This window comes from Lontra canadensis, unplaced genomic scaffold (genome assembly GCF_010015895.1).
Source record: "Lontra canadensis isolate GAN:19392208 unplaced genomic scaffold, GSC_riverotter_1.0 scaffold7, whole genome shotgun sequence".
In the NCBI taxonomy this organism is placed as follows: Eukaryota; Metazoa; Chordata; class Mammalia; order Carnivora; family Mustelidae; genus Lontra; species Lontra canadensis.
In genome coordinates, this window is record NW_022631001.1 from 28,683,646 (window position 1) to 28,708,274 (window position 24,629).

Genomic DNA, 24,629 nt, shown 5'->3' on the forward strand with positions numbered 1-24,629 from the left:
CATTTTGCGATCTGAACTGCATTAGTTTATTTCTCTGAACTTGGACTTCCCCTTGATAAAACAAATGTAGAATAATTATATTACTCTCTATCACTCCAAAATATGACTACAGGAAAAAGATCTTGCACAAATGAGAAGGACATTATTTTTGGTGTCTAAACATTTTAATCCTACCATATACCTAAGTCTTTCCTACCCCCAAAAAAATCATGTGAGATAAGGAATCCAGGTATTGTCATTTCCAACTTATAAATAAGAAAATTGAGTATCAAAAATATTGTGGAACTTATCCAATGTTAAATAGTGAATACACAGAAAAACTGTGGCTAGGATTCCAGACTCATTATTCTTCATACTTGGAGACTGTCCAGAGAAAAGATTTTTCCCAAGGTTCAGCAACATTTTTGTGACAGGTTATGACTAACGTTTAGGGGTGCAGGTATCCTACAAAGATTCTGGTAGGTATGGTTGGCACTTGGAATGTGGAAATAAAAAAATAAATTTTGACTATAGAAAATAGATTAAAACAATGGATTATATGTGATACAGTATTTTAAGATTTGGAACAAGTTAAAAACAATATATGTTTTTCTCAGCCTAAACAAGATTGTTTCAGAGAAGGGTCATCATTTTATGTGAATGAACCAAAACCCTGATGTGAGAGGGCAGTCATACAATCACCCTTTGGATAGAGCCCTTTATTTCCACACAGAATGCCAGCTTCCAACCTCAGTGATGATGGTCTCCCAGCCACTCTGTTCCTGACAGGGATCCCAGGGCTGGAGTGGGCCCACGTCTGGATTGCCATTCCCTTCTGTGCCATGTATCTGGTAGCTCTGGCTGGGAATGCTGCTCTCATCCTGGTCATTGTGACAGACTGGGCTCTTCATGCACCCATGTACCTCTTCCTGTGTCTTCTCTCACTCACTGACCTGGCTCTCAGTTCTACCACTGTGCCCAAGACATTAGCCATTTTGTGGCTCCATGCTGGTGAGATTTCCTTTGGTGGATGCCTAGCACAGATGTTTTGTATCCATTCTATCTATGCTCTGGAGTCCTCAGTTCTTCTTGCTATGGCTTTTGATCGTTATGTGGCTATCTGCAACCCACTGAGATATACAACCATTCTCAACCATACCATCATAGGCAGAATTGGCCTTGCCGGCATACTCCGGAGTATAGCCATTGTCTCTCCATTCATCTTCTTGCTGAGGCGACTGCCTTACTGTGGTCACCATGTCATGGCACACACATACTGTGAGCACATGGGCATCGCTCGCCTGGCCTGTGCCAACATCACTGTCAATATTGTCTATGGGCTGACTGTGGCTCTGCTGGCCGTGGGTCTGGATTCCATCCTCATTGCCATTTCCTATGGCTTTATCCTCCATGCTGTCTTCCACCTGCCATCTCAAGATGCCAGGCACAAGGCTCTGAATACCTGTGGTTCCCACCTTGGAGTCATCCTGGTCTTCTACATTCCTGCCTTCTTCTCCTTCCTCACCCACCGCTTTGGGCAGCACCGAGTCCCCAAGAATGTGCACATCTTTCTGGCAAACCTCTATGTTCTGGTGCCTCCTGTGCTCAATCCAATCATCTATGGGGCTAGGACCAAGGAGATTCAGAGTCGACTTCTGAGACTGCTCCACTTGAGGAAGGGCTCAGTGTGAGTTCTGAGTAGCACTTGGAAATGATAAAGAAAGGTAAATGAGAAGAATAATTGTCTAGAAGCTTTTACATTAATGGGAGACTATGACGTAAGATAAGGGAGGAAGAGAAATAGTCATATAAATTGGAAATGTTGAATATAATGGTGAATGTGCTCCTTGAGCAATTCTGAATTGCCCAGAACGAGATTATATTTTTCTGTCATCTCAGTTAGGGGCTATAATTTGTCAAGAAGAAAAACATTCCTTTCTGGAATTCACACTGTACCTCATGGTTGCAATATTCTACTGGGAAGTGAGGTGAGAAACAAAAGGGAGAACATTCAGAGTACATTTGAATCTGAAATCCAAGACTTTGGGCAGTGGCTAAGAGCATGAAAACTAAAATTAAATCAGAGTGATTATGCTTAAATGGTGTCTCCTCTATTTATCAGTTTTGTGCTTTGAGCAAGTTGATAAATACTTTTCTCCTTATTCTGGTTGACTGTTAATGGGGATAAGGATCATTTTTAATTCTTGAGGTTGTGGTGAAGATTGAAAAATTATTGAATGTATGTAGAAATCTTACAATAGTGTCTGAAACATAAAATGCTAAATAAATACATAAGGGTAAGATGTAAAAGTTGTAAGCTTCTCAAAAGATGTAACTTCTCAAAACATTTCATTTTTATAACTTATCTAAGTCTTGTAGTATCTGAGCTCACACAATTATAATAACTGGTGTCTGAAAGTTAGACAGTACTGGGGATATGATTAGTGCTCAATAAAACCATATTATCCACCTTTACTATCCACTCCTCTGATAGGTTCATTTCCATTTTGCCATAATTTTACCCCTTATTATTATAGAAGTCTGATTAGAGTTCCAGTACCTTTATGGGTAGTCCCTTGTTGACCTCAGTAACTGTGTCTTTTTAAAGTTGATCACACTTGGAATCTGTTGAAATTTTTGTATGTAAAAATTAATGTTTCTCAGCAAAAGCATCTGTTTTTATCTTTGGTGATAACAATTTATTCTAATAGAAGAGGTAGGTTCTGAGTGGAGATTTTTTATTGTTCCTTACTTTGAAACAACCCTGTATGCCCCTCAGATAGACCACCTGACTGGAATCCCTCCTCTCAGGTCTGGGTCCAGACATAAGGACACTCTCCTTTGCCCAAACCTCCTCTCTTAGGACCATTGCTATTTACAGCTGTTACTCTCAATTATGATTTCATTGTCACAATGCAGAAACAAAACTCTCTCCACTCCCAACTATGTATTTACAGAAACAAGGGTCCTCAGTGTTTATTTTTATAAAAATAATATTACAAATAAATAAATATGAAAACACTACATTGACTCCATATTGACTTGTGAATACATGAGGTAATTTGGAAGAAAGTATCATCCATCCACCTCACTGAGGAACAGACACTTCTCCAACACTTCTCGAAAGAAGACATACAAAAAGCTAACAGAAACATGAAAAAAAATGTTCATCACAAGCCATCAGGGAAATACAAATCAAAACCATAATGAGATACTACCTTAAACCAGTTAGAATGGCAAAAATTAACGAGGCAGGAGATGACAAATTTTGACAAAGATGTGGAGAAAAGGCAACCTCCTTACACTGTTGGTGGGAATGCAAGCTGGTATAGCCACTCTGAAAAACAGTATGGAGTTTAAACAAGATGTTAAAAATGGAGTCTACCCTATCATCCAGCAATTGCACTAGTAGGTATTTACCCAAAAGAGACAGATATAGTGGAAAAAAAAGGGGCACATGTTCGTAGCAACAATGTTCACAATAGCTAAACTGTGGAAGGAGTCAAGATGCCCTTCAACAGATGAATGGATAAAAAAGATGTGGTTCATATATACAATGGAATATTACTTAGCCATCACAAAGGATGAATACCCACTATTTGCATTGACATGGATGAAACTGGAGGGGATTATGCTAAGTGAAATAAGTGAAGAAGAGAAAGACAATTATCATATAGTTTCATTCATATGTGCAATATAAGGAATAACACAGAGAGGACCATAGAAGAAAGGAGGGAAAACTGAGGGGGTAGAAATCAGAGAGGGGCAGGAACCACAAGAGACAGGGTTTCAGAGGGGGTGGGTGGTGGGGAGATGGAGTAGCCAGGTGATGGGTATTAAGGAGATGGGATGTGTTGGGATAAGCACTGGGTGTTATATGAAACTAACGAATCATTGAACACTACATCAAAAACTAATGATATACTATACAGTGGCTAACTAAACAAAATTTTTAAAATGGAATAATATTTTCAAAGCAAATTTAAAGATTTTCATATTGCATTTATTTATGTGTGATTATAATTATTATAATGAAACATTTGAACACTTGGAATCCATTCTTTTTTTAAGATTTTATTTATTCATTTGAGACAGAGATACAGAGGGAGAGCATGAGTACAGGTAGAGGCAGAGGGAGAGAGAGAAGCAAAATCCCTGCTGAACTGGGAGTCTGGCACAGGGCTCTATCCCACGACCTGGAGATCACGACCTGAACTGAAGACAAATGCTTAACCATCTGAACCACCCAGGTGCCTCTTTAGAACCTATTCTTAAAGGAAATAAAATCATTCCTTGTATTATTACAAGTATGTAAGAGTTATCATCCTGAGATATTCAAGCAAAAATACACACATGGGAAAGTGGACCAACTTCAAAGAACAAGGCAATAATTTAAAGTTTCTGAAAGTTGGGGCACCTGGGTGGCTCAGTGTGTTAAACCTCTGCCTTCAGCTCAGGTCCTGAGATCGAGCTCTGCATCAGGCTCTCTGCTCAATGGGAGACTGCTTCCCACCACCGCCTGCCTCTCTGCCTACTTGTGATCTCTGTCAAATAAATAAATAAAATCTTTTAAAAAGTAAAGAAAAATAAAGCTTCTGAAAGTTAAGAAACTTGTTTGTATACTTTTAAAAAATTAACATATAATGTATCATTTATTTCAGGGGTACGGGTCTATGAGTCATCAGTCCTATGAAATTCACAATACACCATAGCACATATCCTCTCCATTGTCCATCACCCAAGACACGGTATCCCTCCCACCCTCCTCTCCTCCAGCAACCCTCAGTTTGTTTTCTAAGATTAAGAGTACTTATGGTTTGTCTCCCTCGCCAATCCCATCTTGTTTCATTTTTCCCTCCTTTCCTCCCATGACTCCCCACCCTGCCTCTTAAATTCCTCCCATGACTCCCCACCCTGCCTCTTAAATAATAAAATGATCAGAGGGATCATATGATAATTGTCTTTCTCTGATTGACTTATTTCACTTAGATAATACCTTCTAGTTCCATCCATATCATTGCAAATGGCAAAACTTGGGGTTTTTTATGGTTGCATAATATTCCATTTTACATCATCTTTATCCATTCATCTGTTGGTGGACATCTAGGCTCTTTCCATAGTTTGGTTATTGTGGACATTGTTGCTATAAACATTCATGTGCATGTGCCCCTTCAGACCACTACATTTGCATCTTTAGGGTCAATACCCAGTAGTGCAATTGCTGGGTCATAGGGTAGCTCTGTTTTCAACTTTTTGAGGAACTTCCATACTATTTTCCAGAATGGCTGCACCAGCTTGCATTCCCACCAGTAGTGTAGGAGGGTTCCCATTTCTCTACATCCTCACCAACACCTGTCATTTCCTGGGTGATTATTTTTAGTCATTCGGATTGGTGTGAGGTGGTTTCTCACCATGGTTTTGATTTGTATTTCTCTGATGCTGAGTCATGTTGAGGATTTTTTTCATGTGTATTGGCTATTTGGATGTCTTCTTTGCAGAAATGTCAGTTCATGTCCTCTGCCCATTTCTTGATTGGATTATTTGTTCTTTGGGTGTTGAGTTTTATAAGTTCTTTATAGATTTTGGATACTAGCCCTTTATCTGATATGTCATTTGCAAATATCTTCTCCCATTCTGTCAGCTGTCTTTTTGTTTTGTTGACTGTTTCCTTTGCTGTGCAAAAGCTTTTGATCTTGATGAAGTCCCAATAGTTCATTTTTGCCCTTGCTTCCCTTGGCTTTGGCGATGTTTCTAGGAAGAAGTTGCTGACCTGAGGTCAAAGAGGTTGCTGCCTCTGTTCTCCTCAATGATTTTGATAGATTCCTTTCTCACATCAAGGTCCTTCATCCATTTGGAGTCTATTTTTGTGTGTGGTGTAAGGAAATGGTCCAGTTTAATTCTTCTGCATGTGGCTGTCCAAATTTCCCAACACCATTTGTTGAAGAGACTGTCCTTTTTCCATTGGACATAGAGAAAGTCTCTTCAATGAGCAATTAAATCACCATATACTTGACTAAGTCTTGCTTTCACTGCTTACACATACTTATTTTAAGAGCAATGCATGGCTTTAGAGTTGAGTATTTTGACAGTGTTTGTATGTTCTGATTATAAATATATTATTGAAAACATAAAATAGTGGGAGTGGTTTTGTCTCTTTCATCCCCAATCTTAAGTTAAAGAAGTCAAATTTCTTAATGGGGAGTTACATGAAAGAAAATTAAAGAAAGATTCAAGCAGAAAATATTGCTTTTTTCATATGCTCAACTTTGAGGAATTTTTGCAATTGTAATTAAATATCTATCATTAGATTATGTTGTTAACTAAAAAGAAAAGAACCCCAAATATGTGATTCTTACATATAGTAATCCTGAATATAACTGACACATTTAATGGACTACTGTATTTTTCAAAATTTACTAGGTGACCTTCACAGATGAAAAAAAATATGTCATGTGTATATATGTGTTTGGTTTTAGAGAAGATGTGTGTTAGAAAGCTAATCATTATTCAATTAAAAACTATTTTCATCAAATTATATAAAATATTTTTGAGTTACATTCAATCCTAAAATTATTTAATCTCATGAAATATTCCCTGTTTCCTTAGTGATGTAACATTTCTCTTACATTTAATAATAATTTAAAAATTATAGTAAGTTACAACAAAATGAATGAAATTATATCTGATTTTTATATATGATTTACATTTCCTCAATCACCAAATATCAAACAGGTTATATCACATGCATGCAGACATGTGAACTATAGGATACTGTGTTAATTGCTAAGCTATTGCCTCTCAGCTTCAAACCCTTCTGAGGTCAGCTTGGGGATGCCTGGGATGGTACCACCTTTGTACTCTACCTGCTGGCTGGCTGTTAGACTCTGCCAGTAGAGGGCAGTAGAGGTTAATTAGAGGGCTGGGACAGGGACAAGGGATTTGTTTATCTTTTGCATATTCTGTCCTGCTGGTGTCACCCAAGCATTTGTTATTTTCATTGGCAATAGCAGTCGATTCTAACAGAAATGGTAGGTTCCAAGTGGCATTTTAAAATCGCCCCTTGGGACATCTGGGTCGCTCAGTGGGTTAAGGCCTCACCTTCAGCGCAGGTCATGATTTCAGGGTCCTGGGATCAAGCCCCGCATTGAGATCTCTGCTCAGCGGGAAGCCTGCTTCCCCCTCTCTCTCCGCCTGCCTCTCTGCCTACTTGTGATCTCTGTCAAATAAATAAAACCTTTAAAAAATAAAATAAAATTGCCCCTTACTTCTAGCTAACCTTGTTATGTCCTTCAGATAGACCAGCAACACCTGGCTGGAATCCCTCCTCAAAGGTCTCAGTCCCAGCTATGATGGCACTCTCCTTTGCCAGATCCTCCTCTCTTAGGACCATTGGTTGTTACAGCAGTTACTCTCAATCATGCCATGATTGCCACAGTACAGAAACAAAACTCCATCCACCCCAGCTAATGTACATACAGAAACAAGGTTTCTCAGGGGTTACTTTTATAAAGATAAAATTAAGAAAAATTAAGTATGAACCACACTTCATTGAACCAATATTAACTTGTGAATACATGAGATAGTTTGGAAGAAAATATAATCTCCATCAATCTCATTAAGGAATAATATTTCCAAAACTAATTAGGCCTATGATTACAATTTATAAAATTTAAAGATTTTCATATTACTTTCATTAATGTATGATTATAATAGTTTTGATAATTAAACATTTTAACATTTAGAGCCTATTGTTATAGGAAACAAAAATAATTCCGACAGTATTACTAGTACATAAGAGTTAACATAATGAAATATTAAAAAATATATATACATGTGAGAAGATGGTCCAACTTCAAAGAGACAAAGAAATAATTTCAAATTTCTGACAGTTAATAAAAGCATGTTCATACATTTTTAAATGGGTAGTGATGAGTTAGAAATTCTAGTGCATACAGCTAACAAAGGATAAGTTAAATTGTTATATAGAGGTTTTATTTTTAAATGCTAATATTCACAATGTACTGTATTACATCATTTTCTACTCTGTAAACTTTTAATGACAATTGTTAGAATCAACTTAAAATTATGGAAGGGGAATACAGTCTTTAAAAAATTGTTTTAGGGGGCGCCTGGGTGGCTCAGTGGGTTAAGCCGCTGCCTTCGGCTCAGGTCATGATCTCAGGGTCCTGGGATCGAGCCCCGCATCGGGCTCTCTGCTCAGCAGGGAGCCTGCTTCCTCCTCTCTCTCTGCCTGCCTCTCTGCCTACTTGTGATCTGTCAGTCAAATAAATAAATAAAATCTTAAAAAAAAAAAATTGTTTTAGGAAAGAGCCAGATAAAGTTTTTGAAGACCACTAGATGGAATTAATTTGAGTGGAGAAAAGTATGTTCAAAGGGAAGAGAGAAAAGTACTCTGAAGTCATGGAAAAAAGATCAATTAAACCTGGGAGGTGCTTTGACAGAGGGAGTCCCTGCCTCAGGGACCTGATGGATGGCTGAAATTCAGGCATCTGAGAGGATCCACCTAGAGTATGGTTAACATTTCTTACCAGGTCTGATTCCATGGCAAATAAAGGGGACACTTCCATAGAACCCATGCAGAGAAGGGCACTGTGCTTTCCTTAACACTCTATGGTCACCCTCGTGAAATTCTTGATAATTTTATCTTTGAGGTAGTGTTTTGTAGGTGAAGCCTATATTGCAACAATGTATGCATGTGCCCACCACCATTGTTTGCTGCCCATGAGCACAGAAGTCTGGTGGATTCACAGTGAGAGGAAGTTCAGCAAAACACACAAAATAAAGAGAAGAGAAGAAATGGAGGAAACAAGAAAAGAAAAGAGAAAGAAAGAGAGGAGAAGAGAGGATAAAACCTAAAACAAAATATACCAGATGTTTCATTTCCTCTTTCCTAGAAAAGTCATCAAGGAAGATTTTCCAAAATATTCCTCATGTTATCAATGCTCCTCCTCATTCTTTCTCTCAAAATGTGCATCACAAACCAAATCCCTGGAGGAGGCCAATTTGGTTTACACTCCTGAGCATCACAGACAGAGGCAATAAATAAGCTTGTTTATCAAGCCCATTCACCAGCGGAGGCTGGGACACAGAGCTGAGCTGAAGACAATCACTGAGCCCTGAAATCAGAGGGCAAACAAAGATCAGTCATTTCAGCCCAGATTACACATTCAGACTCTTCTGTTCCCTCCTACCACACCCACCTGATCCTGCACTGAAACATAGTTTCACCTCCTTAACTAACTCTGTGTGTTCAGATACCCACCTCCTGCACAAGCTGTCACTCGGGCACCCTCTGCCCACACAGCCTCACACTCAGCACACCCTCTCACAGAGCTCCAACTTCAGCGGGCTCCACCTGCAAATGCGTGTCTTCCATACAGGTATGTTCTTCAAATCGGGTTGCCCAACAACTGTGTTCTATGACAGAACACAGAGTTAAATTTTTGGGGTCTAGGTCAGAGATGGGGACCTCAAAGGCCAGACCCTGAGACAGTTTCCAGAGGATGCTCGCATTATGGACCAGAATGGCACTCCCTCAGTATCCATATCCCATTGTTTCCTGGGGGAAAAAAAATTCTAACTCTACTCTAACCATAGGTTTTCTGTCCCTCACATCCCAGATGGTCACAGTACCTTATAATTCCACTTGGAAACTTCCTTAATGGTCAAGAATGGGATGGAAAGAATACGGAAGGGAAGACGGTAGTGATTCCAGCTCTCTGCCCACCACCATCCAAGCCTTCCTCCCCGCTGCAGTCAAAGCATGTGTCAAGTCCAAGCCCAAGACCTTCATCAGTGAAGGTCTCTATACAAATAGGAGGGCCTCCCTAATTCTCTTTACATTTGGAATTCAGATAATTAGGAAAGTGTTTGCAGCCTTATGAATTGATATTTGACAAAATGCCTTGTTTGAGAGAGAGAGGAATTCAGATATTGGTCATAGTCGTGGACATCTGGGTCAGGTAAAACTTGAAACTCGAATCAGGACCCTTAATTTCAGGACCCCCGGCAATGAACATGCTTTGTGATCTGGATGACATCAGTTTACTTCTCTGGACATTGTCTCCCTTCGATTAAGGGTGGAAAGGATTATGACACTCTATTTTCTCCAGAAGGGTGTTAGTAGATAAAGAGCTTGCCAAAAAAGGGGGCAATGATTTCGGGTATTGAAATTTTTAACTCATACATACTACTTTTTTGGTCAACTATAAACTTTGTGAAGGTAATAAACCATATGATGTCATTTCAAATTTAGAGTTGGAAAAAAGAAGTCCCAAAGAGGTTGTGGGATTATTCCAATGCCACATAAGGAACAGATGGGAAAGAGAGAATGACTGTAGAGTCCTTGATTTTTCCAACTTAAGACAGGCCAAAGAAGTAGATTTATTCTCAGTCACAGATCAATTTTGTTAGAGTATTAGGACCAAAATTCAAGTTTCTTAGAATCCCACACAGGTTTCCTTTAAGTAGACAGTGTGCTTACTAAAGGGGAATGTTTTTGAATAGTAGCTAGCCTTCCACAGCAAAACCAGATTCCCTCCCCAGAATATCTTCACTGTGTCCCCAGGACAATAATTTTCGGCCTTGATCTGCCTCTATCAGCCCTTGGTATGCTCATCTAGCCTCGGTATTCAGCCATCACACTGCTGGACGTGCAGGACCTCTAGCTGCCTTTGCCACAGTATGGACTGCTGTTTCCCAACTAGAATGTCTGGTGTATTTCATTCTTCTGATTACTCAAATCACTGTAGACACTGAATCATGCAATATCTGAACACATTCAGGTGACCTAACTTCTTTCTAGGCATTCCAGGTGAGATACAAAATGTTGTTATGTAGTGTATGTTTATAAAGATATATTAAAAAAACAGAAAATAGAGTGATTGCATTATTATATCACAGAGTGTAAAAGTCAATGTTATGTTACATTGGCTTTAGTGAACATTGAGTCTTGAGTGAACATTGATCAAAATGTCTAGGTCCTGACACAAGCATGGTCAGTGTGGAGGTTATAATTTCTAAGGGCATAATCTCAGCCAACTGGATTTTATAGTAGTAGAAGAATGAAAAAAAAAAAAGACATTAGGTATCAGAAGAAAGGGATGACTTCTGAGAGACAGAAAACTTACATCGAAGCTTAGAAAACAAAGGGTAAAATAAAGCCTGAAGACTCTCTGGGCCTGACAAAAAGGTATGAATGAAAGAGGCAAGGAACATCCATCCTTATGAGTCAACTAAAGGTTAATAAATGATGGCAAGATGTTTAGGAGGTGGGTCAGATGCTTCAGCAGTTAGTTTGTGATTGGAAGATAGAACTCAAAACATGATTGAAAAGCACAGGAATTAGCAAAATGAAAAAAAAAGCAGATTATATGTGATAGAATCTTTAAGGTTCTTGTACAAGTTAATAATGAATATTTTTCTCAGCCTAAAAAATGTTGTTTCACAGAGGGGTCATTTTATGTAAAGAATGAACCAAAACCCTGATGTGGCAGGGCAGTCATACCATGACCCTTTGTATCGAGCCCTTTATTTCCATGCAGAATGGCAGCTTCCAACCTCAGTGATGATGGTCTCCCAGCCACTCTGTTCCTGACAGGGATCCCAGGGCTGGAGTGGGCCCACATCTGGATTGCCATCCCCTTCTGTTCCATGTATCTGGTAGCTCTGGCTGGGAATGCTGCTCTCATCCTGGTCATTGCAACAGACAGTGCTCTTCATGCACCCATGTACCTCTTCCTGTGTCTTCTCTCGCTCACTGACCTGGCTCTCAGCTCTACCACTGTGCCCAAAATGCTGGCCATTTTGTGGCTCCATGCTGGTGAGATTACCTTTGGTGGATGCCTGGCACAGATGTTTTGTGTCCATTCTATCTATGCTCTGGAGTCCTCAGTTCTTCTTGCCATGGCCTTTGATCGCTACGTGGCTATCTGCAACCCACTGAGATATACAACCATTCTCAACCATACCGTAATAGGCAAAATTGGCTTTGCTGGGCTTTTCCGTAGTGTGGCCATCGTCTCCCCATTCATCTTCTTGCTGAGGCGACTGCCTTACTGTGGTCACCATGTCATGGCACACACATACTGTGAGCACATGGGCATCGCTCGCCTGGCCTGTGCCAACATCACTGTCAATATTGTCTATGGGCTGACTGTGGCTCTGCTGGCCATGGGTCTGGATTGTATCCTCATTGCCATTTCCTATGGCTTTATCCTCCATGCTGTCTTCCACCTGCCATCTCAAGATGCCAGGCACAAGGCTCTGAGTACCTGTGGTTCCCACCTCGGAGTCATCCTGGTCTTCTACATTCCTGCCTTCTTCTCCTTCCTCACCCACCGCTTTGGGCAGCACCGAGTCCCCAAGAATGTGCACATCTTTCTGGCAAACCTCTATGTTCTGGTGCCTCCTGTGCTTAACCCAATCATCTATGGAGCTAAGACCAACGAGATTCGGAGTCGCCTTCTGAGACTGCTTCACTTGGGGAAAATTTTAACGTGATATTTGAGCAGTTTGGAGATAAGGAAAATAAGTGGGTATGGTAGCTGTCTAGGTGCATTTACATGGATGGAGATCTCTGATATACCAGAAATGTCTTACAGGAGATGAAGCACTGGAAAAAAGAAAGTTAGATGAATTGAAGATTTCAAAAATTATATCAAACATACCATAATCTTGAGGCTCCCAGTATAACTCTGAAGAGCTCAGAAAGATGATAGTATTTTTACTCTTGGGAATATTTTACAATTAGGAATAAGCGCACCTTGGAGAAAACTCAGCAACTATGATATTCCAGTGTAGAATGTGCCTAACATTTTTTTCTTTTGCTGCAAATGTTTCTGTGACTTACTAAAGATCAAGTCAATTCCTCTTCTTAATTGAGTCCGGGCTTCATACTGGAATATTCTTCTGTGAGTCCAAGTTTTTAAAAAAATGAACATTTGAGGTAAATGTCATCTGATTTCCAATGCTTTGGGTAGCCATGAAGAGCACAAAGTCTAAAGTTAGAGTACCTGGGTTTGAGTCCTTGTTTCTCTGCTTACTAGCTTTCTGACCTTGAACATGTTGCTCAATCTTTCTGTGTCTCGGATTAACCAACTATCAAAAGGATGATGTTAATATCTGACTCTTTTTTTTTAATATCTAACTCTTAATGCTATTTCTAAGATTAAGTAAGTTAACAAATGTAGGAAACTCAAGATAGTGGATACATGTAAAATTATCAATAAATAAATAAGAGAATCTTATATAAACTTGGAAATTATTAGCCAACTCATAAGTTATTTAGGACTATTTTTCATTACATTATTTTGCAGGGTTATTATAATAACTATGTTATACAACATCTCTAAAATATTTAGATAGTGCTTGGGATATGAATAGTGATCATTAAAACTGTATTTCTCCCATCCCTCCTCTGGTCTTCCATTTGGAAGTCCCTTTCCTTTTAGCCATAAAGTTATCCCTCATTCAGGAATCATAGAGACTTGGTCAAAATCCAAATTGCTTTTTTGATAGCCCTCCTTTGCCCTAGTTACCTCAGTTCTAAAATACCCAAGTAAGTCCCCAATTACTGCTCCCAATAATTCAAAATGTGCTTATCACCTGCAATTTAAATTAAGAGTCTGTGACTCAGAGAGGCTACTATTCCTAAGGTTATGCATCTATATGGGCCATAACTCATGCATTATCCAGAATGCAGTATGTGTGAGAACACCAACCTGCACGAACACAGAGCAACAAAAGTGAAGACCCTTTGTCTCTTGAGGTAGTAAATGGTAAAGAGACCCAGCAGTGTAATGATTTCAGGAACAGAGAAAAAATATATAAAAAGAAACTGAAGGTGGAGATGGGCAAGGGCACGGCTGTTCTCCCCTTGAAATGCTTCTTTGTGGGTCTTGTGCCTGCTCCCCTTAAGATGCTGGCTTCATTTGATCAAAAGGTCACCCTCAAAGGCAACTTGTCACCATTCACACTAATTATCTGTCATGAAACTCACATTTTCCTTAGAAGAAAGTGGGGGTCAGGAACCCAGGAAGTTAGTATCAAAGGCAGGGCCAGGATTCAGGACTCTGGACTCCATAGTAATATTTAAAATCCTACCTGTGGACTAGATTTCCAGGACCACAGAGCCATAAGGGACTTGATGGACTGGTAAGGAAATTCAGGTGCATGAGTAGGCAAATGATGTGTCTGGTATTGGGCCACAAGTCCCATAGCTTGCAGCCTAGTGCTCCCTCATCTCACCTACAAATTCATCAATCATTCATCATAACTCTTGGGCTATCCTCCTCTTCTAGCTATGTCTGTGGCCTCAGAGGAGGTCAAAGGAGAAAGGTCAAACGGATAGCGCAGAGACTAGAAGAGGAGGGGTGCAGGATCCCACAGAGGACAACACCGTAGCACAGGGGTCTAGCTGCGACCTATACTCTGGACTGATACCCTGTGGATACAGCACAGGGCCTTCTTCCCCATGGTTTTCCCTTATTGACCAAACTCCAAGTTTCACATACCATAGATAACAGACAGGTGGAGGATTCTGCAGCCCTGACAGCAAGCTCTGCTCCCTAAAGCTCTGGTTTAGGCTTTTTTATCATCCTGAAGCTAAAATGCAATAGTTCCTAGAAGAGAAGGGTGATGTGTAGAAGCCAATAGACCTTCTAGATGACTGCGGGTAGCAGGATCCAGTCCCTATTAACCTTATTGCCAAGATCTCCCATCCCACTCAGGTGTCTGGCTACAGGAGCCCACAAGATAAAGGAGAAAGCATGCTTCTAGAAGCCCAGGAGACTGCCCTGCCCATTACACCCACTTCACCCCCAGACTCCTTCTCTTCCCTGGGAAGAATTAGTGTACAACACTAATCTCAGAAATTAAGACCAAGATCCTGGTTCCACAGAAAAGTGAAAATTAAACTGTGTATCAGGATCATTGATGGGCCATGCAGTCCCAAAGATATTATGCACGGTCCCTGACTGCCACAATCTTCAGGTCTCTAGGCTCATGCAAGTCACAACACAAGTCACAGTGTGCAGCTCAGAGATGTCCATCTTTTCAAGCCCCCAGGAAGCATGAGATTCAGTTGTTTTTCAGCCCAAGCTCCTAGGGCTGGCTCTGAATCTATAGTCTCTGGTGTCCCCAAAGTAATGTCTCCAATATGCTTCCCACCTCTCTTTCATCAGGTGGTATCCTGCTACAGTTTCACATGGCCCTTGGTCCTCTGGGGCACATTCTGTGTGCCTGTACTGTGAATCACCTCAATGACTGATCAGAGTCTACAGAAGAGACTGGGTGGATTGGGAAAATATTGGGGACTTTCACCAAGACACAGGGACCCCAGAATGTAGAGTTGGAATGGGGCCTGGGGAAAGATGTTGAACTACATCTGGCCATGCTGAGCAGAGGTTCCTCTGTGACACCCAAGAGAAGGCTGGTAGGCCTTGGAAAGTACAAATAGACTCAGAGATGAAGGAACCACGAACACAGACATTAAGAATCACAGCCAAAGATATGGTCAAACTCCCTGAAAGATTAATAGAGAAAGAATCAGTGTAACATACTCTCAGGAAGCACCACTCTATAAAAATAAAACCAAAAAATGGATAAGAAAATAGATTAAATAAAACAGCTTAAAGAAATACAGGTCAGTATGTCAGATTCTGTACAAAACTGAAAAAAAAATGGGAAGATGGGGAATGAGAAAGTTTTGAGAAAGTTTCTACACCATCCTGGGGGTGTCTGACTACAGAGGATGGGGAGATGGGGTCACTTTTGAGAAATTCAGGGATGAAAGGAGAGAGAAGTTCGGTGGCTGAGAGGGCAGCAGAGTCAAGGATTTTACAGTGTGAAAGGAAGAAGCCTGCCCAGGAGGAGAGGATGGGGCTTCAGAAGTGGTGGGGGTTCACCTCACAAAGCACGGATCCTGACACAAGTAGATAAGAGAGAAAGAGTCCAAGCTGAGACGGGGGTTGCCAGGCTTTCTATAATATGGAGAGACTAGGTCTGAAGATGGAGATATTTGGTGAAAGAGAGTGTGGCTTCCTGGGGGAACAAAATCCAGGATTCCTTCAGAGTCATTCTGGAGTTGGACCAGAGGTGGCTTGTGATGATGATGACAATGTTGGTGAAGAATTAGATTGCTGATATCACTCAGGACGTCCCCACCTCACATTTAAATTTGGAAAACACTCTGAGGTTAGGAGTATGAGAATATGTGCAGCCCAGACCCAAGACCCTATAACAGGATCAATCTCTTTCCCAAAGAGCATTCTCTTCACCCACCTACCCCCAAACTGACATCACACATGAGATCCAAGCAATTTTTTTAATGTAGAACAGGCTTGGGCAGTGAGGAAGGGGGCTGTTCAAGTGTGCACATGATCTAAGAGGAATTCAAAATATGTTACTTCCCCTCCCCTCCAGTTCCCCTTCCTTTTCCTCCTTCTCCACTGTGGGCATCCACTGGAGGGACCTGGGCCTCTGGTACACCCAGCAGCCTCTCAATGGCAGCATGAATGTCTCCTCCTGTGGCCATGAGGGCCTGTAGATTGGCATCATGATTAGCAAAACCCATGGCCTTCAGATGCTCCAGTTCTTGCTGGTAGCAGCCTTCAATGAGGAGGGATGAAGATAATGAGGCTTGTGTGGACTGGGAGCAGGCATTGGACAATGCATGGAGAAGCTGAAGAATGGCCAAGGTGGGCTGCACAGAATCTGCTCTCTGAATCTGCCCTCCACCCCTGGTTTCAGGGGGTTCTCTAGTCCCATGTGACCTACCTGGGCCCCATAAGCAAGGTTCCAGCCCAGGCACCTCCTTGGACAGTGTCTGCAGGCCCTTTTCTATCTGGATCAATGCCTGCAGTGCACGTGGGTTGGTCAGGATGGGAAGTAGTGACATATGATGTCGCAGGGGGCTTCCACTTGCCAACTGGTGTAGCAGAGCTGGATTTTGCTGCAGGACATGCAAGGCTCTACGCAAGGCAGAGGGTGAGGGTCTCAGCTGACTGGTGAGAGGGGCTCTTCCTACAGGCTGCTGGATCTCCTGGGAGAGAAGATCCTGACTTGAGTTGACATCTGGCACACCAGTCCCACATCCTGAATTGGCCTGATTTGAGGCCACGCCCCTGGCCTGGGTAACATCTCCTACCCTGACCTTCTGCACCAATGGCCTTGCTGGGGCCAAGGCTGTGGGGATGGTGGCAGTAGTGTCAGTATCGATGTGAGCACTGGCCACCTCTTTGCAAAGCTCTGAACCTGGGTTGTGGCCTTTGGAGGTAACCAGTGGGGCCAGAGTGAAGAGCATGAGCTGCTGGATATCAGAGCAGACTGGACGCATGGCATTGTCACCGCCCGGCACTACCTTCAGTGCCTCTAGCCTCCGCTTATCTTCCTGCAGGAGTTCCTGTTGCCGGGACGGGTCCTGCAAGGTTTCCAGAGCCTTAAGAGCTGGTTCAGGTTTCTGTACTAGCCTTGAGGATTTGGGAGTATGGCTAGTATTGGCTGGTTTCTCATTTGCCAGGCCTTGAACCACAGGGCTTTCCAAGAACTGCACCACCGACTCAGGTGCGGCCATCAGGAGTTGAGCCAGCTGGCCAAGAAAGTCGGCCAGCTCAGGAGAGCTACGGGCCAGCCGGCCCAGCCTGCCCAGCATCCCAGCACTCTCCGAGGTGGATGGTTCAGAACGATGCATGCAGTGGCCAGCAGGGCCTGACAGAGTTCCAGGACCAGGCAGAGTTCCTTTCAGACGGGTCCTCACCACCAAGTGGACTGTAGTGCCATCCAGGATGCCACGCTGGCTCAGGATGTCTTGATCCCGGAGGATCTTTCCAGTGAAGATGAGCACCAATCGGTTGGTGTCACAGTGAAGGCGTTTGGAGATCTGTTTCTTAAAGTGGTGGACACTGCTATTTTCTGCCAACATAAATTCCTGGCAGTCCCGTGGGGTCTTGACAGACACTCTGATGATGTGTGATGACAGCTCCCTACCAGATACCAGCCGGCTGTCCCCTGCTTCTTCCCTAGCCTGAGCCATATTTCTTCAAAAGAGGAATGCAGGACTGCAGGACCACTCGAGGACCTGTTGAAGCCCAGGTGCAGGAATAAGCACACCTTGGTGCAGGGACCAGTAGGTGTTGAGGAAGGTCCACTCATACACGACCTCCAGACACTGCTTCCTAACGTAGCCTCGAGGTCACCTGGCTCCCATAGAGGTGTTGGCTGTCCTTCTCCAGGGCCAGACTTAAGGGATATGACATCAGTGATGATGTCACAGTTAAGAAGTAGACCCTCATGGGGGAAGGGCAGAGGTCTCCCCTACCTGCCAGAGGTTGGCTCTCTTCACAATTTGACTTCAAGAGCAATAGAGAAAAATTAAATGTTTCTGTCTAGAAACCTGCTGTGCACCAGCCTATTTCACTTTTGAAAATCATACCACCTGAGATTGGTAAACGAGTATAGCTAAGTAGGAAAGTACGGGTCTGAGAACTGGCTCAGGAAGTGCTGGTTCTAGTCACCTACCTTGTGATGAATGGGCTGTATACTGACCATGGCCCAGTCAAGGCCACAAGTTCCCTTGTTTCCATATGAATAGAATGAAGATGTGTACAGTTAGTCCATTCAGCTTCAGCGGGAGCTTGAGGGCAGCTTGTGTCTCCAAGGCCCACCAGGCTGAGTAACTCATCCACGCAGTTCTAAGGAAAACAGCATCATGTTCCCAAAGAAATTCTGGACTAAGTTGTTCTCAAAGACAGAAACTATGATCTCAAGTCTCCGGGATTAGAGCTAAGGCAAAATAAGTTATAAGAAAGTAATAATTTTACTCTAGATCTTTATGACTTAATAGTGGTTAGATTTAAGATCTATTTGAAGAGGAAAACTGTCGCTTGGAAGCTGACATATTTCAGCTGCAAAAGCAGAAAAGTGATGATTTTCTAAGGCATTGTTTTGGCCACTCCAGGCAGGTGGGACTCCAAGTAAAGTCTGTCAAATCTGCACCAACTGTATTTTTTTACATGAGGATGGATACATCTGACTGCCAGGCATTTGCCATTATATCCTTGACACTTCTTCTGGTTCTGGAATATCCAAGAACTACAAAATTAGCACTTGGCTGTCTACAATAGCACCTTCAGAAGGTCGTGCAGGATGTGGAAAACACGAGCCTCTAGAGCCCTTTACTACAAGGTATTGATAGATGTTCTTAAACCTGGGCCAGTCTGAGTCAGTGTCTCCTGTACCCAACTGATATTAAGACTCTGGTAAGTTGTAATTCCTGAGTCTAAAAGACCCTCTCAGTCTGAGGAAACTTCATAGAGTGAGCCTTGGGGCTGGCTGGCAGCAAGCAGTCTAGTAGGCCTTTCCCAGAATGCCCAGATCTCAGAACAACTCCTACCACACAAGTATTATTAGCAAAACCAATTCCTTTGGGGAATTTTCTGAGTTTCACCCAGCAGAACTGGATTTTCAAACTAATGTTCCTGGCTTTTCATTAGTTAATAAATTAATACATAACAGGAGTTGAAGAACATTCCAGGGGAGAGTTATCCAGAATCGCTTTCTCATATCTCATGTTTCCAGGGTGGTGTTGCCTCCTGCATAGCCTGTGAGGTAAAGCATCCCTTCACTCCTCTCTTTCAGGCTCTATTGTCAAGACCTGGAATGTCTCCTTCCCAAGCACCCACTGACAGCCCTTGCCAGTCCATTTACACCCTGTGTCTCAGGGAGGGAGCCCTGCACATGCTGTCCACTGAGTTCTTCAACACAAAAATCTCCTTCATCCTTCCTGAGAAGCCAACATCACTGGAATGTTTTATATTATACCTAAATTCCTTTTATAATTGGAAAATAAAATAAAACAATCAACTTGCAATTTATTTAATCAATTGAAAACTTACCAGTTAGGACAAAAAAAGGGGGAATGCAGACTCGCTAGAGGAAAATACTCCTGGTTTAAATCCACTCCTACCACTTAATAACCTTCAACTAGTCATTTACCCCTTTTAAGCCAGGATTTCATCATCTATAAAATGGTAGTTCTTCACAGATTTGTTTGAAGATTGAAGGAGATAATGCATATAAAGTTCAATCCAAAGTATTTGACACAGAGCAGGCATCTGTCAAATATTGAGTATGATTTCGACAGTACAGTCACTGCCAATCCTCAGCACATCCTGTGGTCAGGTCCTTAACTAGACTGAGAGACACGGAGAACAGATGTTGCCTGTCAGGATTGACCAAATGTCCGGAGACATGTTCAGCTGCAGGTGCTGGAGACAATTCCAAGCAGACTGGGGAGGGGAGTGTGGTATCTTTTGTTAGACCCAGGACTCCCAACTAGATTAAACGCTGACTTTATGCACCTGATTTAAAGTTTATCGTAGTAAAATTTAATTTCCAGGAAACATATTATATCCCCATATTTTTCAGAGATTGACTAACGTTTTCTCATTCCGAGAATAGTTTTATTAGACATCAAACTACATGAAAAGCTCAGCATTTTTTAAAGATTTCTTTGACAGAGAAAACACAAGCAGGGGGAGTGGCAGAGGGAGAGGGAGAGAAGCAGACTCCCCACTGAGCAGGGTGCCCGACATGGGGCTCAACCCCAGGACCCTGAGATCCCAGGACCTGAGCCAAAGGCAGACACTTAACTGACTGAGCCACCTAGGCTCCTGGAAAAGCTCAGTATAATATGCAGTTACAGTGTTTTTTGTCAGCAGTTTACTTCTGAAAGATCTAGTGAGAGTTTAATTTTTTTTTTTTTTTTAACCAGAACTGTCACCTGGGAGAAGATGGCTCCTGGTGGCCAGGCTAACTGAACAGGAAGTGCTATAGGGATTCCCATTAAAAGAGAAATGCCTAATGGGGTGCCTGAGAGGCTCAGTGGGTTAAGCCTCTGCCTTCAGCTCAGGTCATTATCTCGGGGTCCTGGGATTGAGCCCCGCATCAGGCTCTCTGCTCAGCAGGGAACCTGCTTCCCCACCTCTCTCTCTCTACCTGCCTCTCTGCCTAATTGTGATCTCTGTCAAATAAATAAAGTCTTTAAAAAGAGAGAGAGAGAAACGCCTGATTCTGTTAGTGAGCTGTGCTTTCCCTCCTAAATACACTGAGTAGGTTTGAGCCAAGTATGGTTTGTGATAATCTCATTTCTTTAATTAAACCAAAAAGACCCTCTGGTGGGAGTAACAAAGACTACCTCCATGTTACTTTTGCAATAAAATCCAAACTCTTTGTCCAGCTACAAAGCCTCCCCTGGTTGGATTCCTGCTCATCTCCTGGACTTCCTGATGATGATTTTCTCCTTTTCTACAAAACTTGGCCACACTGGCCTCCCTTTTATAAATACACTGGCCTCCCTTTTATCTCTGAAACAGACCAAGTGCCTTCCCATCCTTAAAGCCATTGCAATTGCTGTTCCCTAAGGCTTTAATGCTTGTCCACCTAATCTTTACAAGGCTCATCCTTCTCACCTTTCAAATCATCTCTTCACAAAGCCCTTCCCAACCATTTCGTATCTTATCAGTCTATTTTAGTTATCTGCATAGAACTTACCATTATGTCATTATTTCTTCTTTACTGTTCATTTATGTTTCCGTGTCCCTTTACTAGAATATAAGCTCCACAAGAACAGTGACCTTATCTTATTTGCTTTTGTAACCCCATTGCTAGCAAACACTAAATAAAAAACATATAGGAAAGAAGAAAGAGAAGGCGGGAAGGAGGGAGTTAAAGAGGGAGAAAGGGAATTTGAATTAAAGACACAGACCCTAATTTATTGTCATGGCAGTTCATGGTGTTTTGCTCACCTAAATAAATGTCCAGCAGTAGGTGAATGTGGAGCAAGCATATATGACAATCCTTGGTTGTCCTGATGAATGGAATCACATAAGACAGTGAATGAACTCATCTCTCTCTCTCCACAAACCTATTTCTCCCATAGAATTCTCTATCTCGGTTAGTTTTACAATCAAGACAGCTCAAGTCAGATAAGAAGCTCCACTTACTGCTCCCCCCAGACCCTTCTCCCTTCTCAGACCATCGTTCATTTAGTTGTTCAGGCCAGAAACACAGGAATCGCCCCTGCGTCCTTTCTTTTCGCACAACTAATTTATCAGTAATTATTCAGGGCTCTTTCTTCGACACGTGATCCAACTCTAATCACCTCCACTCTTTTTTTCTTTTTCTTTTTTTTCTTTCTCTTTTCTCTCTTTCTCTCTCTCTCTCTCTCTCTCTCTCTGTCTGTCTCTCTCTCTTTCTTTTTTAAAGCTCCACACTGGGTGTAGAGCCAAATGCGTGGCTTGAACTCACAACCCTGATATCAAGACATGAGCTGAGGTCAAGAGTCAGCTGCTTTACTAAGTCACCCAGGTACCCCACCTTGACATTTTAAATATCCTCCTAGCTGGTTTCCCTACTTCCTCTCTTGGTCCATTAAAGTCACTACTTCCCATAGTAGCAAATACAGATCAATTAACCTCACCTTTTTACACAAAACCACCAAAGGTTTTCCTGTGATACTTGGATTCATCTAAATGCCTTACCAAGTCTAGAATGCTCTGATATTTTGGCCCTGGGCTGACTCCCTGACCCACTCTGAAACACCCTGCCCTGGGCACAGCACCATTCCTATATTCTGGAACACACCCTGCTCCTGTCTGTTTTTTTTTTTTTTAATAAGATTTTATTTATTTATTTGACAAAGAGAAAGAGATCACAAGTAGGCAGAGAGGGAGAGGGGGAAGCAGGCTCCCTGCTGAGCAGAGAGCCTGATGTGGGGCTCCATCCCAGGACCCTGTGATGATGACCTGAGCTGAAGGCAGAGCTTTAACCCACTGAGCCACCCAAGTACCCCCTCCTGTCTGCTTTTTAACTGACATCCCATTTGTCTGGGAACTTGAGGTCCTGACTTTCATTTGCTCACTCCCTTTATTCATCAATCTGCTTAAAGGCTCTCTGGAGTGATGTGCTTGGTGATTACAATTCTGGAAGGGTCCATCTGTCAATCTCTGTCTCCTTACTCTGTTTCTTAACCTTCTCTTTTCTTGAAATTCCATTATGTAGTGTATCTGCCTCCTCTCTTTTGGTTTCACAAGGCAGGGCTGTGATCTAGAATACCTCCCATCTCTAGCACCCAGAACAGAACCTGCCAGAGAGAGAGTGTTCAATTAATGTTAGCTGGATAAGTAAGTGAGTCCCTGATTCTTCCCTTTCCTTAACCTTGCACATCTGATCTTATCACAAGGGTGTGTCAGTGCTATCTCCAAAAATTCTTCAGTTGTCCACTTCTTGCCATATGCCCTTGTGGACGGCATCAGTTTAAGGGCAACCCCATCCCCTACCTGGATGAAGGCAGGATCTTCTGTCTTTTGTTTTGTTTTGTTTTATAAAGATTTTATCTATTTATCTGACACAGCAGAGAGAGAGATAGCAAGAGACAGAATACAAGGGAGGATGGGGGTTTGGAAAAGGGAGAAGCAGGCTTCCCGCTGAGCAGGGAGCCTGATGAGGGACTCGATCCCAAAACCCCGGGATCATGACCTGAGCTGATGGCAGACGCTTAACGACTGAACCACCCAGGTGCCCCTAGGATCTTCTGTCTTGACTTGCTTTCCACCGCTACCAGCTTCTCATTCATGCTCCACAGAGAGGAGAAAGAAATCCACACTCCACCTTTGGTGCAAGGCAACAGAGTCCTGCAGCATTCTGTCTGCTCTCTCTCCCACCTCACTTTGAAGAATTCTCTCCCCATCATTCTCACTAATCTGGACACACTGGCCTTCTTTCCTTTTTCTTCAAATGTGTTGAACTCTAACCTAACTCAGGGAACTCCTTTACACTTTCCCTCTGCCTGGAACATTCTTCCCCCAGCTCTTTGAATGTCTGGCTTCCTCTTATTCTTCAAGTCTTTGCAGAAACACTCCCTCCAGAGAGATACACTCTGACCACTCTTTTTTTTTTTTAAGATTTTATTTATCTGACAGAGAAAGATCGCAAGTAGGCAGAGAGGCAGGCGGAGAGAGAGAGGAGGAAGCAGGCTCCCTGCCGAGCAGAGAGCCCGATGCGGGACTCGATCCCAGGACCCTGAGATCATGACCTGAGCTGAAGGCAGAGGCTTAACCCCCTGAGCCACCCAGGAGCCCTCTGACCACTCTTCGAAATAAATATTCCTCGTCCCTCTAAGTGCACTATAAAATTACCTGGTTTATTTCCCACATGAAATTTATTGTAATTCAAAATTTATTTTGCAATGGAATAGAGATTAAGAGTGTGGCCTCTAGAAACATGGGTTCAAATCCCAGCTCCAACTCCACATCCTAGCTGTGCAACCTTGGGTTAGACACGTAACATTCCTATGCCTTCCTTTACCTATCTGTAAAATTGGTTAATACTACCAACTTTATAGGGTTGTTGTAAGAATTAAATGTTAATAGGCACAAAGTTTATTGAACAGTGCCTTGTTCTCAGTGAGTCCTCTGTTAGCTATTACTTCTATCTTATTTGTTTGTTGGAAGTCTCTTATCTCCACTATTACTGTAAACAACTTAGGGCAAGAACCATATCTATCTTGCTGACCATTGAATTCCTAGCACCAAGCATAGTTTCTGGCATGTAGGAAGTACTCAAGAAATATT

At 42.3% G+C, this 24,629-nt stretch overlaps 3 protein-coding genes across 3 annotated transcripts; 2 read left to right on the forward strand and 1 right to left on the reverse strand.

The window, feature by feature from the left end:
* The first annotated feature begins 713 nt into the window (after positions 1 to 713).
* LOC116865376 (olfactory receptor 52D1-like) lies at positions 714 to 1,670 on the forward strand. The gene has a single exon (XM_032853645.1). The coding sequence runs from the start codon at positions 714 to 716 to the stop codon at positions 1,668 to 1,670; it is 957 nt and encodes a 318-aa protein (XP_032709536.1).
* Positions 1,671 to 11,544: 9,874 nt separating this feature from the next.
* Positions 11,545 to 12,501, forward strand: LOC116864892 (olfactory receptor 52D1). The gene has a single exon (XM_032852705.1). The coding sequence runs from the start codon at positions 11,545 to 11,547 to the stop codon at positions 12,499 to 12,501; it is 957 nt and encodes a 318-aa protein (XP_032708596.1).
* Positions 12,502 to 16,323: 3,822 nt separating this feature from the next.
* Positions 16,324 to 18,229, reverse strand: LOC116865377 (ubiquilin-1-like). The gene has a single exon (XM_032853646.1). The coding sequence runs from the start codon at positions 18,029 to 18,031 to the stop codon at positions 16,403 to 16,405; it is 1,629 nt and encodes a 542-aa protein (XP_032709537.1). The 5' UTR covers positions 18,032 to 18,229; the 3' UTR covers positions 16,324 to 16,402.
* Between the last annotated feature and the right edge of the window lie 6,400 nt (positions 18,230 to 24,629).